Genomic DNA, 15,927 nt, shown 5'->3' on the forward strand with positions numbered 1-15,927 from the left:
GCTAACCTGCTAGCTGCAGTGTTCTGCACCGTTGCTTCAGGCAGTGAGGAGGTGGATGCTAGGAGAATGGCTCTTGTGGGGAGGCACTGGTATCGTGCAGTATTTTGTCATTTCCCTCTTCCCGTGCCCTGACAGATACTGTAACTGCATTTCCCCAACTCTTCATGAGGAAACAGGCCCCAAAGGGACAAGGAGCCAAGCACGATATGGCTGGCAGCAGGGCAGGGGCCTTGCCAGCCAGGACCTGAGCAGGGCAGGCTGGGGCCAGCTCAGAGTCCAGACTGCCAGGCAGGTTTCTGGTGATGAGGCAAATCCGAGGACAAGTCAGGGAGCCAGTCTACTGGTCAAGGATCAACAGTGTCCATAGTGAGTCAGGGACAGCTGTGGCCAAGCTGAAGGGTAGCACTCCTACAGTGTTGCTCAAGTGGGGACTGACACCCTTATGCCTGTAGAACCTGCCTTCAATAAGAGAAACTCAATATATGCAATGCTGCTTTTAATTTTAAGGACCATTTCAAAACCATTTGTGTAGCAAAGAGTTACACCTTTCAGTATAGCTTTCTGCCTATAAAGCAGAAACTGGAAAATAATCTTCACCTGCATTCACACGTAAAAGCAAAACTGCGAGCGTGGCGCTCTAGGAGAGGTTGTTATGAAGATAGTGACATTTCCTTTGAGAACACATTCAGGTTTTGGCATTACAGTCTATATACTCAATAGGGAATAAGCCAAAGTGAGAATGAAACATTAAAATATGCATATAAACACCCACACAATATAAAAACTGCTAGAGTGCCTCACCCACACTATCCCCCTAAATGCACAACAGACCTGTGTGTGGCTGTTGCATTAATGGGAAAAAAAACCAGAAACTGGCAGACCGCTAATGAAGAATAACTGTCTTCATAAAACCATAATTATGCAACTTCAAATTTAGGAATAATATAAACAATTTCTAAAAGAAATGTTTGCAGGAATAAATACTTATTTATTAAAAAATGTCATTAACCCTTAGCTCTGAAGTCTTTAACCTGGATTCCTTTGGGTCAGTTAGTTTTCCCAAAGAGATTTTAAATCTTAGGCATTTCGTTGCCACAGCAAATGTAGTACGGCTACAGTAAAGTAATAAATTTTGTTAGGGAACTATATTTTTTTAAATTAATGCTTTGCTTTTCTTTTTCCAATATTAAGGATTAAACACATCACTCACATCACCTGACAATTTGCAAGTTTGCTAGTGTCACTTCTTTACAACTAAAGCAATTTCCATCACTTCATGGTTGATTGTTCCACAGCCACTGGGTAGATGCCATCCTGATACATTCATGTTTCTATTTAATAACTTCATTCTGACTCTCTTTCAATATGAATTCTCCTTCCTACGGTGTATGTGCTTCATCTGCTTGTGTGCTCTCTCACCGTTCAGTCATTTGTTAAAGCTGTGAATAGCTTTTTTATCTAAGGGTACCTTTCCTCAGCTACAGTCCTGTTGAATCGTGCAGTAACTTGAGTTTTACATTTGCAGAAGAGATTTTACCCTTGACAAGTGTTAGATCCTGGTCAAAGAAGAGTTTGTATAGTTTCAACCACAGAAAAATTGCAGGTTTTTACTATAAAACTCAGAAGTAAATTTCTATACTGCTGCTACAAATTTATATTCTGCTCTTTGAAATTTCATCATTAACTGTCTTGAAACTCTAGATGGGAGGGGGCATCTCCATCATTAGATACATTTTTCCATTCCTTTGTAGTATTCCTGAGCACCTAGTTTTGGTAAAATCTAAGTATTGTCCGAAGAGTTTGCCTAAGTTTAGGCAAATGAGTATCCTAGCATGTATGAAAATCTGTCCCCTTTCCCAAATAAGTAGGCAAGTAGTTATGAAAGCCTCTTTTCTCTCTAGAGGTTGTCTAGGCTGAAGCTCAACTCTCCACTGCCTCTGCCAGCATACCTTAAATTCCTTCCCTCATGCACACTAAGTCTTGATATGTCTTGTAGAGGAAATTTCCAGACCAGTGATCTTGGTGAGACGCCTTTGTAGGAAAATTCAACAAACTGACTTTTAACAAGGTTATAATACATAAAAAATCATATTCAAAACTGTGAAAAGGTGCACACCCAAAGTAATATTTTTGGAAGCAGTGGCCAAGAGAGGCCAAAGAGCAGTGGTGACTGCCTAGGTCTCCCTGAGCTCAGACCAGACTGCGGAGGTTTGACCTTCTGCTGGGCTGGGCAGTTTTCGTTGCTCCCCTGGGAATGATCCACGGGTTCTGTCTCCTTTAGCATCTCTCTGTGAGGCACTGACCTTCACACTGGAGCCTGGCCAGCTGAGGGGACCTTCTGGGGGGCAGAACCCCCAGTCAGCCTAGAAGAATACCCACCTCAGGTTGAAAGAGGCTGGGTGGTTTGTTCAGTGCTGTAAAGAACTTAGAGGTGATAAAGAATGTGTGACTTTAGCCTCATGCTGAGAAATTTCTTGGAGAGACGATCCTGGGTTCTTCCCTCTGCTGATGGCATCAGCTCCTCCTTCCTAGGGTGTTTCTGTATTTAATGATGATGGGTTAATGTACAGAATCAATGCTGGGAGTAGGTACCAGCACCCAGTGTTTTCTGTCTTTGCCAGGCAAATGAGCTAACCAAGAGGCTACAGAGCCAGTCTTCCTTTTGCTTTCTCAGTTACTATTTCTTTCACAGTAGCACAAGTGAACAGAAGCACTGGAGTTCTGCTTCCCCCCATGACTCATGACAGAAAAGACTGTAGCTTGTCAATAAGGCCGTTCTCCCAGGAGGCAGAGATTTAAAGTGAGGCATTACTTACATTTCAGAAGGTTGGGAAGGAGGTGACCAACCCATCTCTTCTCTCTCCCAAATAAAGAATCTACCAGCTATTTAGATCTTGACTGTGATTTAACTATTAGGCTATATGTGCAAGCTATCCCAATTATTTCCTCTTCATTCAGCCACATCCTAAAGAAAGCACTGCCTGCTGCTGCACTTTGGCAGGAAGTAAATCCCCTCAATAAGTGCAAGGTGTGCTTGGGATTCAGATCTCAGGGGTTAAAGCATTCTGTTCCAGCTCCTAGATGCCAGTTTCCTTTAGGTGCCAGCTGGATGCCTCTGCATACATTTAGCTGCAGACAACAAGGCAACTCCAGCATGTAGAGTGACAGGATTGTGAATAGACTTAACTTTGCATCAATAAATGTATCTACAGTTACAATACTTAAGAACTTCTGTAACTGCTGTTTGGTTGCAGCTGAGCAGCTTTTAAGTAGCAAATGTGGATATTGGTGGTTAAACTCCACTTAAAATGTATTATAGGTGATTATGATCCATATTGACTCTCAGTCATTACTGATTTTAGTAGATAAAACAGGAGCATAAACTAAACTAGAAAATAGTATTAAATTGCCAGAAAAAAAAATTAATTCCCTAGCTTTTTTATATGGGAAGAAAGTTTATGCTTCACATTCCTTACAGTCCTCATGTTCCTCAACTGCAAATTAGGGAGAAGATAATGGGACCTATTCTTTATACAACTGATTTATCACTTCATTACTAAATAGAAGGTCTTCCTTTCCATCCTGTAGTATGTAGCCATTAAGTCATCTTGCCTGACTTACATGCACAGCCTTTCTTGTGTTTCTTGCTAAGGAAAAAAAATTACATGCACTAAGTTCAAGTTATTATGAAGTGGATCCTAGGCATAGTGTTACCATTTGAATTCAAATCCACTAAATACTTGAGCATCTAGCATGTTGCTTTATGAAAATAGTTATCTACATGGCTATGCTTGTGTGTGCATGTCTGCATGTGTATGATTTGCATTTAGGGAAATAGAGTGCATAGCGTGGAAGGATAAGGTCATGCAGTTTTGTTGAGGAAAGCATTTAGGAAAGCAAAGGATTTTCTTTCTAGGTTGGGGTTTTTTTTGGGGGGGGGAAGAATCATGAAACTGTTCTTTGTTTCTTCACACTTCAGCATTTTTTAGAAGAATTTCTACCTATTGGTAAAATATGAGTTTCTTTTCTTTTTTTCATGGCCTTTGCCAGATCTAATTGTCTCATTTCAAGAAGAATTATTCTAAAGTTGGGAAAAGAACTTAATAGAAAAAAACTTAAATTAATGATGAATCCTCCCTTTTCCCATTTTAAAACAAATCAATTCAGCAAAAAAGACCTACATTATAGCTAAAGAACTTCAAAACTTAAGTTCTTATCTGAGCACCTATGTGCCAAGCCCCAGTGGCCGTTGGAACTGTTGAGCTCCCAAAATCTCACTAAAATTAATGCCAGCTTCAGACAACCTTTACTGTCTCAGTAGAATTTGGATTGGGACATCTAGATCCCAGTTTTGATGGAGGGGGGGAAACCAACAGCTGGTTTTGATATAACTGCATAACCTTGTATATATAGTCTAGAGGAGACAGAAATCAAAGAAGGGAAATGAGGAAGTAAAATAAATACCATTTTTTTCACTCTATCAAGTTTTCTTGTTTACCTCATGATAGTGAGGAAGCATTTTAAATCATCTTTATCATTGCAGCAGTCAGTAGGCAGAAATCAGGCCTAGATAATACTCTTTCTGATCTTTATTCAGCAAAGGAAGAATAGTCCTCTTCCATCCATTGACTATTTGATGAAACACCTCCTTGCAAAAAATATGTCAACAGGTATTTTGAAATGTAATCTGAACTACTCAAATATTAGCAAACTGATCCAGGATTTGGGCAGAAATTTATCTCAGAATGAAATGTGCATGAAACAGTTAACAAACAGATTAGCTAGATAGGAGCATTTTTCAATCCAAGTTACAAAAAAAAGATTTTGTAATGCTTAACTGCTACTGCCACTTCATCGTGGATTCCAAGGGCATTGCATTCCACCCGGTTACACCTGTACTGGGGCTAACAACTTCAACTTGAGTTCAGCTAAAGCAGCATTTCTCTTTATAGAAACTTCATTAAAAGGTTCACCTTGGAAAGTGTTAGAAAATAGCAATTAAGATGCCACTCAGCTTTTCCAGAACAGAGGAGTTAGTTAGAAAGCAGAGGACATTTATATAAATCAGTGAACTGCTCTGTACTTTACATTTTTGGGGATGCCTCTATTTCATTTGCAAGGGAGCAGAAGTATAAACACGGAGTATTTATTCTGGTTTTCCTTTCTCAACTGGAAAAAACTGACCTGCTGCTGCCAGCTCTGGGGAACACTCATAGGCGAGTACTGCATTTCCAGAAAGTTTGTGTAACTCTGAACTAAAGCAGCTCTTCCAGAAAGGCCTCTTGTACGCAGGAAGGCATTGAAAAATGAAGGACCCACCATATTTCTCCATAGTTTGTTCCAGTGATTAAGCAGCTGTACTTTTCCAAACACCACCTTGTTTTAAATTTGACTTTGTCTGACTTCTATTTCCATCTACTCTCTATGCCTTTCTCTGTTAAAGTGCCCTTTGTTTCCTATTTTCTCCCTGAGGCGGTTCTGACACATCACAACCATATTTTCTGTCAGCTTTCTTTTCAATAAACTAACACTGGGAAATTTTTAAAGTTAACTAGCAGTGCTAGCCCTCAATAATTCCTTCTTCAGTACTCCATTTTTTCTTTCTTCCTTTCAAAATTGTACCATGAATGTCAGTCTCACCAATGCAGTATACAAAACTAAGATCAGTGTTATGCTCCTCTGTGTTCATATGTATTCAAAGATCCCACAGACGCAGATGATGAGTTTTTCACTATGATTTCCAGTGTCATTGCTTTCCAGGGAATTAAGCGTTGCTTTTGCCCTCTGCACTCAACGCTGTGCTGACTTTGTACACAGGCAGCTGATGGGAGCCAGCCAACAGAAGAGGCCAGGTTGCTCTGCCCTTGTCAGTATTCACCCACAGGCTGCCAGCCGCAGATTTTATCAGCAGCAACTTGATACTTTACCTCAGGATCAATGACTGAAAGAATGGATAACCTCTTTCCTAGTAACTCCAACAAATGGAAATCAGGAGGGATTTCTTAGAGGGATATTTTTTATGATCTATTGTGGGAACACTTGACTCAGTGACCACCTGTGGGAACAATGATATTATTGCTCTGGTTGGCAGAAAGCCATGGGCACAGTGAGGTTCCTGGCGAAGTAATCATGCTGAAAAAACACGGAGCCAAGAATTGTGTAGAGATAAGATAGTTGCTGCTGAGTGGAAAATTTTGGAAAGTTTCTGCCTATAATTGCTGGCTGTTGCATCGGCCACAACTAGCAGATAAAAGGACTCGTTTTGTTCAATAAAGGGTCTTCGTTCACAACCAGCTTCGGAGTCCGTTTTCAATTGCCACAATCTACTACTAAATCACTTCACTAGTTATAAAGTAAGCGTAAAGAATATTTTCAAGAATAATACTGTTAAGATGGAAAGCACCATGGTAAATGTGAAATACACTAAAGCAAGATTAGGCCTTTTCTCATTGCAGGCAGAATGCTGATTAACTTATTCATTACACTAAAGTGGTGAAGTATAAATTATTTATGAGGAAAAGAATTTATTTTCCGTATTTTGGGCTCCAGTCATTACAAATTTGGCTCTGGAGCCACAGCTGTTTGTTTTAGAAACCGAATAGCTGAGAAAACCAGGCCAAGCGGAACACAATTCTGATTTCAGTTGCAAGTATTTGGAAATTTAAAGAAAGCCAGCAGGTAAAAGTATTGGATATTTTTCATTGCTCCAGTGAAAACTCAATCACTAAATAAGCTAAAGCCAAACTAACAAGGCGCCACAATCACTACAATTAAACATATTCCATTATGTGAAAGAAAAGATGAGGACATGGGCTAGGTAGTGCAGAGCTGTCACCCCAAAGGAGGTGAAGAGAGAAGAACTGAGAGGCAGCAATAATTTTTTAATACTACTGATGGACTCTTACTGGATTTAAACAGACTTCAGACGTACTTGTTCTCCAAGTGCTAAAGGTCCGTACTGAAACGTTATGGCAGTAAACAAGAATGAAGAAGAATGGGAAAACAAGAATAGAAAAAAACCCAACTGAAAAACCTGCGGTGGCAAAATGATAATGTTCTATCCAAGATGTAAGTTTGATATCTCAGCAGAATTTCTTGGTGATGTTTTATAACATTTTTTGACTGGACTATGTCAATGTGGAGAAGTATTCATGTGGAAATAATTATCAAACAAATTGGAATCTAAACAGTTTCATTTCATTGTGTATTTCAGACCCCTCAGGGCCTGACTGAGGGAGAGGCTAAGCTAACTTTTTTCTGTTGGCCTTTCATTGACAGCAGTAGGACTATTCAATTCACTGTCACATAGCATTTGGATTGGTGTGCATCCAGAGCTATACCAATTTACTCTAGCTGTTATCTGACCCATTATTTCAATGTCAATTTACAAACTGATTTTATTTTTTACAGGCTTGTCTACAAAACACCCAAGCTCAATCAGCTGCTAGAGTGTATATATAGGGCTGCCATCTAAAAGAAGTATATGCCCACAGCTGAGGTAATTCACATCAATCCTAAATTGTCACTTCTTGGCTATCTAGTTCTGGGTGCTGTCTGCCTTTGTAAGGAATGGATGCATTTTGTGACACTGAAAATGCTGAAATTTTGAAGAAAAAGTAGTTAATGCATCCCTCTGTATATGCTATAGGTATGGGAAGTTTAACAGCACAGATCATCTTATTTTTCAGTGTGTGAAAAAACCTCACTAGGACAATAATATTCTGGCTGAATCCTGAATGTTACCAATTGTTGTCAATACTCAACCAAATGAGTAGAAACTGAGATTGTGCAGAGAACAGTTTGCAAAACAAAGCCACCCTGTGCATCTGATAATAAAACCTGCAGTTAAAACAAGAATATGAGGCCACTAAGGGGACCTGTTTATTCCTCAAGAAAACATCTCCCATTGCTGACATCACCCTAAATCTAACTTCATTCTTAGAAGACCCACCAAGATACCTCTGACCAGTCCACTCCAGTGTAATTTGGATCTGCACATGCCAAACATCCTTTTTGCCTAGCTACTGAATGGAGGCTGCACTGGTGTGATTAACGGAACTCACTGCAGGAACACTGGGCTGTTTACATCGGAGAGCAGCCAGTGTTACCCTGAGACGGGAGCCACTGGTGTGTGTCCGGAAGGCAGTTACTCTCTCCTCTTCCTTCTGGGTCTCTGCTCTTGCATTTTAAGCCAGTCTGGGTAGAACTTTGCAACTTATTTTTGGAAGTACGCCAAAGAACTATTTGTCAAGCCTTTAACTTCAGATTGGTCAGCACAACATTCTGAAAATTCACATGGCATTCAGTCTTTATTCTGTGCCAAGCATGAGCTGCCTACAGAGGAGAACTACACCGCACTTACAGCAACTGCACTTCAACTGTCATGTTCTAGATGGAATCTCAAATGTTTACTAATCAGACAACAAGCCTTCCACCGTTCGGTGTATGAATATCGTAAGTGTGGCCCTCTCTCACCACAGTGAAGAAAATCAAGTGGAAGCTCTGGAGTGAGTTATCATGTGCCAGTGACACACTGCAGCCATTCATCAAGCAAAGACTTTAAAAGTCATGTGCAAAATATCAAAGAACATCAGCAAAGACCTCTAAGAACAAAAGAGTAAGAATACAGAAGATATTTTACAGCCTTGCCATATAATAAACATACGCTCAGCTAGCGTATATTCAGCTACATTGTGTGAAGAAACATTCTGTACTCCATCAGTTACTAGCATTGGGTAAATCAAGTCTAGAATGATGAGCTCAGAATGCGTAAGTATACATGTATGGAATTCAAACAGAACGTACTCATTGCAAATGAAGTTGCAATCAAACATTGAATTAACATACTCAATGCAAATAAACTTTTTAAAAAACAAGATGGACTTTTAAGCAGAAGAAAGAATTCTCTTCTTTCTGACATCCACCATTATTTAACAGTACAGAGACGATGACATACAGCAAGTATGCTCAAACTGGCATAACGGTAGATTTAAAACAGTACAGCACAGGCCCTCAGAAGGAGTATCTGTTATACTGCAGCAGATCCCCGATCCTGGCTCCTGCGATGTTCCAGTCTCAGCAGGAACTTGGTCTTGTGTAGACAAAAGGTGTTCGTGACCACTTAGGTCTTGTCCCACTGAGCGTCGGTATTGCCCAGTGTATACTGACTTTTGCGTAGGGCCAGACTTCACCTTTGGCTATTGCTAGACTCTTCTCTGACGTCTGTTCCCCAGTTCGCAGCCTGAGCAGACAAGTTACCAGAACCCCCGCAGCCTGGCACTGACAGTCCTGCCGCTGCCATCTCACCCCGGCCCTGGGCAGGTGACGAGCTCCGCTCCGCTCCGCTCAGCCACAGCCTGGCCGCCCAGTGCAGTCAGCGCTTCGCTTGGTAGCAGAGCGCATTATTTTCCTCTTCCAAAGCCGGGGGACAGGGAGGTGGCAGCGGGGTCGGAGACCAGCGTGGGAGCAGCCACGGCTCTGCCCACGCGCGAGGCGCGGGTGCCCCCGAGCGGCCCCTCCGGAGGAGCTCGCGGCGGTCACTGGGGAGCGACACAGGTCCACCGGCACAGGCACGACTTTCTACGCTCCGATCCAAGTGACGGTTTTTAGAGCATTCTTCTAAGGAGGAGTATGCAGATTTATGGTGAGCAAATTCATTTTTCACAGCTGTCGAGTCACAACAGTATCTAATTGCTCATTCAGTTTCTGCTTACGCTGCTCCTCCACTTCATCATCTATGAGACACCTCAAATAGAAGCTGGCAAAAATTAAACGTTCTCACTTCAAAGCCTCTTTCCTGATCCTCTCTATTCATCAACTTTATTTTCGCAGCTATTTGTAGACCTGGCTGATGTTGCAGTTCCAGATAGAACAATTTAAAATGTATCATCTTAAGAGACTTATGTTGGCAAATTATTGCATTACACTTACTTACATTTCAGAAGGACCCAAAGATCCACCTAATTAAAAATTACCAGTAATATGGGCAAAGCTCGAAAACAGTAGTTGTCATGGATCAGAATAGTGACTCTTTTTAATTACAGTAAATGTGAAAAGAAGAGAGAATTATTGATGAAAGATACAACTGCCTTTTTTGTTTGAAGAATTCAACCTCTCATGAATTACTGAGTGAATATTTGCAACACAGGTCAGAGATTTCAAACCACTCTCTAGCAAAGAAGTACCGAGAGGAATACCACCAACAGTTTCATGTAGTCTCAACATCTTCATATTGGCCAGCTACTTGCTCAGGGAAAATAAGGATATGCTCAGTAGTATGTCAAATCCCATTTTCCACAGACTTTTTTCCCCCTTCTGCATTTCTAGTTAACATACTTGTTAATCACACTTCTTTTTTGAAAATCTGAGCAAGTTTGCACAACTGTGCAAATTATGGATTATTAAAAACTGGAATAAGTGACACCCTATTACAGTGCACTGAGAGAGAGAAGAGCCTTAGAACCACAAGTCCACAAAATTTTTTATTAAAATAACACCAAGTTTAAGAAATCGATGCAGTGTAAAGAAACTTCAACTCATCATACAAAAAAAAAAAAAAAAAAAGATTTTCCATCCTTAAGTATGTAAACTGCATTCAAATCCTGACATGATTGACATAATACAGAAGCAACACAGTATCCCAGACGAATATCGAAGTTAAAGACTGGCATGCTGGGCAAGGAAGGTTCTGATTCTTTGCAAGAGTTCCTTCTTTACACTGTCAGGTACCAAGGCTGAAACACAAATAAGAAAGCAACAAGTAAAAAAGACAAGATGGAAGATACACTAATACCAACCTTTTACAACAGCTACTTCTATTCTTTGTTTGTTATTGCAATTCTCTTAACACCTAAAGTAACTGAAGCTACTTGATTTTCATGTAGCACATCTATGTTTTCCCCATTTAAAATAAGCTAAAATTGAAGTCTATTGAGAACACTGTTGTTATTGGTAGCTTTTTGCCTAGCTATAGTCAAGAAAATTGGAAGGTTTGAGGGAAAGGATTATTCAACAGTAAACAGGATATAACCACCAGGAACTAGTTTGATTATCCTACCTTTTTTCTTCACAAATTTGAGACAAAAAAACCCCAACAAACTCAGCCATGACCTCAGAGTAAGAGGCTTCAGCAAGTTATTTTGAAGGGCTATTTTTCTTTAAGACTTAATGAAGTTTTTCCCATTAACAAAGCCTATTAGAGAGTCCAAGAACTATATAAAGAAGACTGCACTATTTCCTTAAGAGATTCCATTTTTCTGTATGTGTATGCTACGTCCTTTCCTCTTCCCACTTCCCATTACACTAGTATTGTTAGTTCAGGTTTTCCATCTTAAAAAGTACTGGAATTTTAAAACATCTCTGCTGCATAACCCAAGTTTTCTTGGGACCATTAAGTCAATTATAAAGATGAATACAGGCTCATTACAGATTTTGAATGCCTGTTACACAATACAAATTCATGTTTTATTTGTAGTTAATATCAAGCTATTAACTTTTTTCCTTCATATATGCAGTTCATAATGCTTCTTTAAAAATATTAATGAAATAGAGGTAGGTATGTTTATTGATGTACTACCACATCCATGTTTGCATTTTCTTACCTCTGCCTTTAGGAGTGATTTCTGCCACCAAATCATCAACAGTAACGTGCTCTAATCCTTTTTCTTTAATGACATCTGGGGAAGACCAAGACCAATATTTTAAGTCTTTTAATCCATCCATTAGAAGACAAAGCCTGTGCCAATGATTAAGAGACAAAACCTGCATGCATAGGTCATCAGAGAATACAAAGTAGCATGTGACCTAAATGTAGGTTATTAATTCAGTACCTACTGCATTGTACAGTGGATTTAGTCTCTCATGCAAACCATAGGTTTAAGGATGCATCACTACTGATGCATCTTGATCAACTCCTATTTTAAAATCAAACGTTACAAAGTTTAAGCTTATCTGAGCATTACCAGATGTGCATATTACTTGAGTGTTGTAGCAGTTCAGAAGTTGGTCCACTTACCTCTCCAGACACATTATTTACACAATAGTGAGAAAGAGATGCAATTGGAAAAAGACTTTGGAACACACAACAAGGGAGAGCAGAGAGACAGTAAATATTACAACTCTTCCTAACTGGTTTAAACAACATCTCTCTATATATTTCAGCAAAGTAAAAAAGAATATCTGAAAGAAAGGTATACATCTACAGCAAAATAAAAGCTATGATTATGATATACTGTACAATTAATACATAGCAGTATTTAAACAACTGTCTATTTATAGTGCCTTGAAGACTATTGAAAAATGCAGAAGTCAATGCTGAGAAGAAACCTCAATTTAGTAGCATAAACCTTTTGTCTAAACATGAATGTTTTTAACTGTATGTCAGTACATAGGATTGATTGTCCCTGAGACACTAAATATGTTTTCTGAACTGACGTCACATGAACTATTTGTAAACTGTTTTTCTTGGCTGAATTCCCTGTAGAAATTAATCCTGGATTGCTCAATTATTGGCCCTAATCCACAATGGCAAGAGGCTCTAGAACAAGCTAGCAAAAAAACTGCACCAAAACCCACGCCTCAAAAGCCCCACCCCAACAAAACAAAAAACAAACAAAAAAACCCACCAAACCCCCCCAAATCCCTCTCTGTCCTTTCTTTTGGAGGTTATTAGGCCCTTAACAGGGACAAATGAACTTGTATGTGCATTCTTAGCAGCTGCAGTTACAGTTCAAAGTACTAATGTAAACCAAATAATTTTACGTAACTTTACAATAGCAGAGTATACAGTGTGTAGTTAAGAAGGCAGATCAACATCCCTTTCACTATCTGTACTACTGAAATGGGTAATCTCTGGCAGTGGCATCAGGCAGACAACTGCAAGCATGAATCATTTCAGCCTTCTCTGCAAATCCACCTATGAAAACAATTTAACACACTCAGCTCTACAAAAAGAAAAACTTTGTAATGGAATATTGAGTTGCCGGGCACAATAGACCAAATCAGAATTAAAGTGAAAGCTCAAGGGATTTGTTATTTGCTTTAAGGAAATTTCATGATGCGGTAATATTCCTGGATGCTTAAATACTATTTATAACAGTTTCATACAATTTACAAGTCAGTAAATTGTAGTAATGCTAAATACTTAAAACTAAAAACTTGGGTATTTAGAAGTTCATCTGCTTGTTTTCTCTCATCTAAGTAGATGATCTTATTTTCTAGAACTGTATTTAGAAAGAGTACAAACGCACTTCTTTCTCTCCCATATGCGGACAACAAAGTTCTCTTAAGTTTCTAAGTTGCTATATCTGCTCCATTTTCCTTTATCTTGGTTTTTAATCTCCTGTGGTAAGGACGTCATCCCTCTCAAAACAGAAAGCTGTATCATTGCGAATATTTAGGGAATCAATTCCAATACTTTTCTCAGAAGTTTAATAGGGTTCAGATCAGAGAAGTTTCAAGATTTTTTGCCAAGATGCTTTCTTGCAAAACCAATTGCCAGGGGTACTTTCTTGCCCAACTCTCGTTTAAATTGACTGTTAGGCAGTAAAGCCTTCATCTGGTATTTTTACTTGGCCAGAAACTCAGTTGATTACGAAGAGTATTAGTTGTTTGACCACCGTTACCTTTGCAATGTGCCTTCAACTGATCCTTCCAGCCGCATTCAATTAATTTGGCTCTCAGCAACTCTTTAAGGCTGTTAAGACAATATACAAACTTGTTAGGAACAGCAAACATTCCTGACAGCTTAAATATGCTTCAGTGTGAAAGTTAAGCCTACAACTACCACTCATAGCAGAACTCCCAGACCAGCAGCAGAAATAGCTGAACAGCATGTGAATCCTAACCCAAATGAGCACCGATTTCAGTTTACTATGTTGGGACTATGAGGAGTTGGTGGCTCAGGAGCTAATTCACAGTATTTCTTCAGGCAGCATTGATGCTGCAGCCACAGAAAAGAGGTAGAAGCCCTTGAATCACTTGAACTGCCCGAGTCTACTCTGTTAGCAAATGTATGCTAACTTTCAAAGTTAGAATATTTCAGCTGAAACCAGGCCTTTAACATAAATAGAACCTTCCCCCCTCCTTTCTGAAAGGAGAATTCTGTACTACTGTCTTCAACTGCAGGTTTCTCTCCCCAGTTACACTTTACCTCATGTTGGGTGAAGACAAAGGGATCATGTATCTTGTCTTCCTAAGCGTGGTTAGCAATTATAAGCATAAGCAACAAGGATTCAGGCATTAAACAGAGAAGACACACAATCTGCCACAATGATACACCTACTCCACGTATCAAAAGAGAACATTGAAAGCTAGGTAAAAAAGTGAAAATTAGCACTGAAAAATGGAAGAAGGGAAAGTGAAAGTAATATATGATAAAACAAGCTTTAATATCTTTATTCCATCAGCTAGCAAGCCTACTTGTCTTGTACCATCCTAAATAATTCTAGAAAAATTCTGGTTTTATGAATGAAAGGATTGCAGTAAGAGGCTAAACTGTGTAGGTCTAATCCCTTTTACTCAGTGAATTGTGTAGAAGGCAGATGAACGGATGACAAAAAGCAGAGTAACAATACAGGTGAAATTCACTGCTTCTGGATATTCTTAATTCAAGACATCAGAGTGCTCTGTCTCTGATCATAGTACAGCTCTGATAAAGCTTGTTTATAATACGGCTTTGGACATCCTGTCAAAGCTCTTCTTAAATTACAATAAAATAGGTCCCAATACCATTTCAAGAAATTGCTTGCTCTGCTGAAGCTCTGTGCAATCTCCGAGGGGACGTCACAGCCAGGAAAGAAGTAGAGCACAGACACCATGTCAGTCTACAAAAGGTTACACGAGGCCCAGGGCTATGCGATGACCTAGGAAGAAGACTCCTTCCTTCTCATACAGGCCTTGAAAGATGAAGGAAATAGAGCTTTTGGTGCACGGTGTGACCAATACAGTGAAACGACAAGGATGGAAATATCATAAGCACATTAGTGATATGTAAATACATATCACTATGTGCAAATAGAACAGACTGAAGAGACAATAAAAGGCCAAAAACTAGCTGCCACACTACACTGCATAATTTACTTGTTTGCCTTTACTGGAATCTCTGCAATGACTTGCACAATAGCTGTTTATGTGTTCCAGTGTATATTTCTTTCCTTAACTAGAGAAGGGATAGGAACACAAGAAAAACTTGAAAGCAAAAAGGAAAGTTTTGTCTCCTTCTTTCTCAGGAAATATCAAGATTTAACTGCAACAAATTGCATTAATGGTGATTTTTGTATAAACCAAGAGCTTTCCAACACAAAATACCAGAGTAAGAAAAAGCATTAGAGTCCATAAGCCAAGTACCCCATCCTTTATTTTCCCATCTTCTCAAGTGTAAAACTAAAACAAAACAGGTCAAAAGGCAAATGTAAGAGTGTTTTTTTTTAATTTTATATATAGCTTTATATAAGACTTTCACACGCAGGCATTTCAAAAATTTAGAGTTAAGTTTCCTTAATCTTTACATCTAGGTATAGTTCACGTCTGAGAATACACGAAGCCTCTTACTGGCAGAAGAGCAGGAAACCCACTTACTTACCGTTCTCGCTCTCCTGTTTCTATTAGCTTTTGGTTAATGGTTGCTCTCATCTGGGCATCTTTATTCATTTTGGCAATCTAGGTTTTTCACAGACCTGCGCGGGGCAGAACAGAGTTTTGACACGCGTTGGTGTCGCGATCGCGACAAAAAGAAGAGCCGCTTACACAGAACTACGCGCAGCGCCGTGACCATTTACGCACCCCCGCAGCTAACGACGGCAGCACCGGTGCGCGACGGGCTCGGGGGAGGAGCACGCACGCACGCACGGACGGCAGCACCGGAACGGCGTCTCGCCCGAGCCCCGGGGGGACCGGTCCCTCAACGGGCCGCTTGCGCGGGCGCGGCCC

General features: G+C 39.8%; 1 protein-coding gene across 3 annotated transcripts; it reads right to left on the reverse strand.

Annotated features, from left to right (window-relative positions):
* Nucleotides 1–10,462: 10,462 nt before the first annotated feature.
* On the reverse strand, nucleotides 10,463–15,872 carry ENY2 (enhancer of yellow 2 homolog (Drosophila)). 3 transcript variants are annotated; one of them, XM_010576989.1, is made up of 5 exons: nucleotides 15,781–15,872; nucleotides 15,581–15,674; nucleotides 13,623–13,693; nucleotides 11,601–11,675; nucleotides 10,463–10,733 (listed from the first exon to the last, which is right to left on the reverse strand). In XM_010576989.1, the coding sequence occupies exons 2-5, from the start codon at nucleotides 15,646–15,648 to the stop codon at nucleotides 10,657–10,659; spliced, it is 291 nt and encodes a 96-aa protein (XP_010575291.1). In that variant the 5' UTR covers nucleotides 15,649–15,674; nucleotides 15,781–15,872; the 3' UTR covers nucleotides 10,463–10,656. The 3 variants fall into 3 exon arrangements, with proteins under 3 accessions (XP_010575291.1, XP_010575290.1, XP_010575287.1); XM_010576985.1 differs by lacking the exon at nucleotides 15,781–15,872 and adding an exon at nucleotides 14,728–14,861 and having other exon boundaries at nucleotides 10,517–10,733; nucleotides 15,581–15,607; XM_010576988.1 differs by having other exon boundaries at nucleotides 15,581–15,861.
* Nucleotides 15,873–15,927: the final 55 nt, after the last annotated feature.

The sequence above is a fragment of the Haliaeetus leucocephalus genome, unplaced genomic scaffold, assembly GCF_000737465.1.
Source record: "Haliaeetus leucocephalus isolate CR32 unplaced genomic scaffold, Haliaeetus_leucocephalus-4.0 Scaffold555, whole genome shotgun sequence".
Taxonomy (NCBI): domain Eukaryota; kingdom Metazoa; phylum Chordata; class Aves; order Accipitriformes; family Accipitridae; genus Haliaeetus; species Haliaeetus leucocephalus.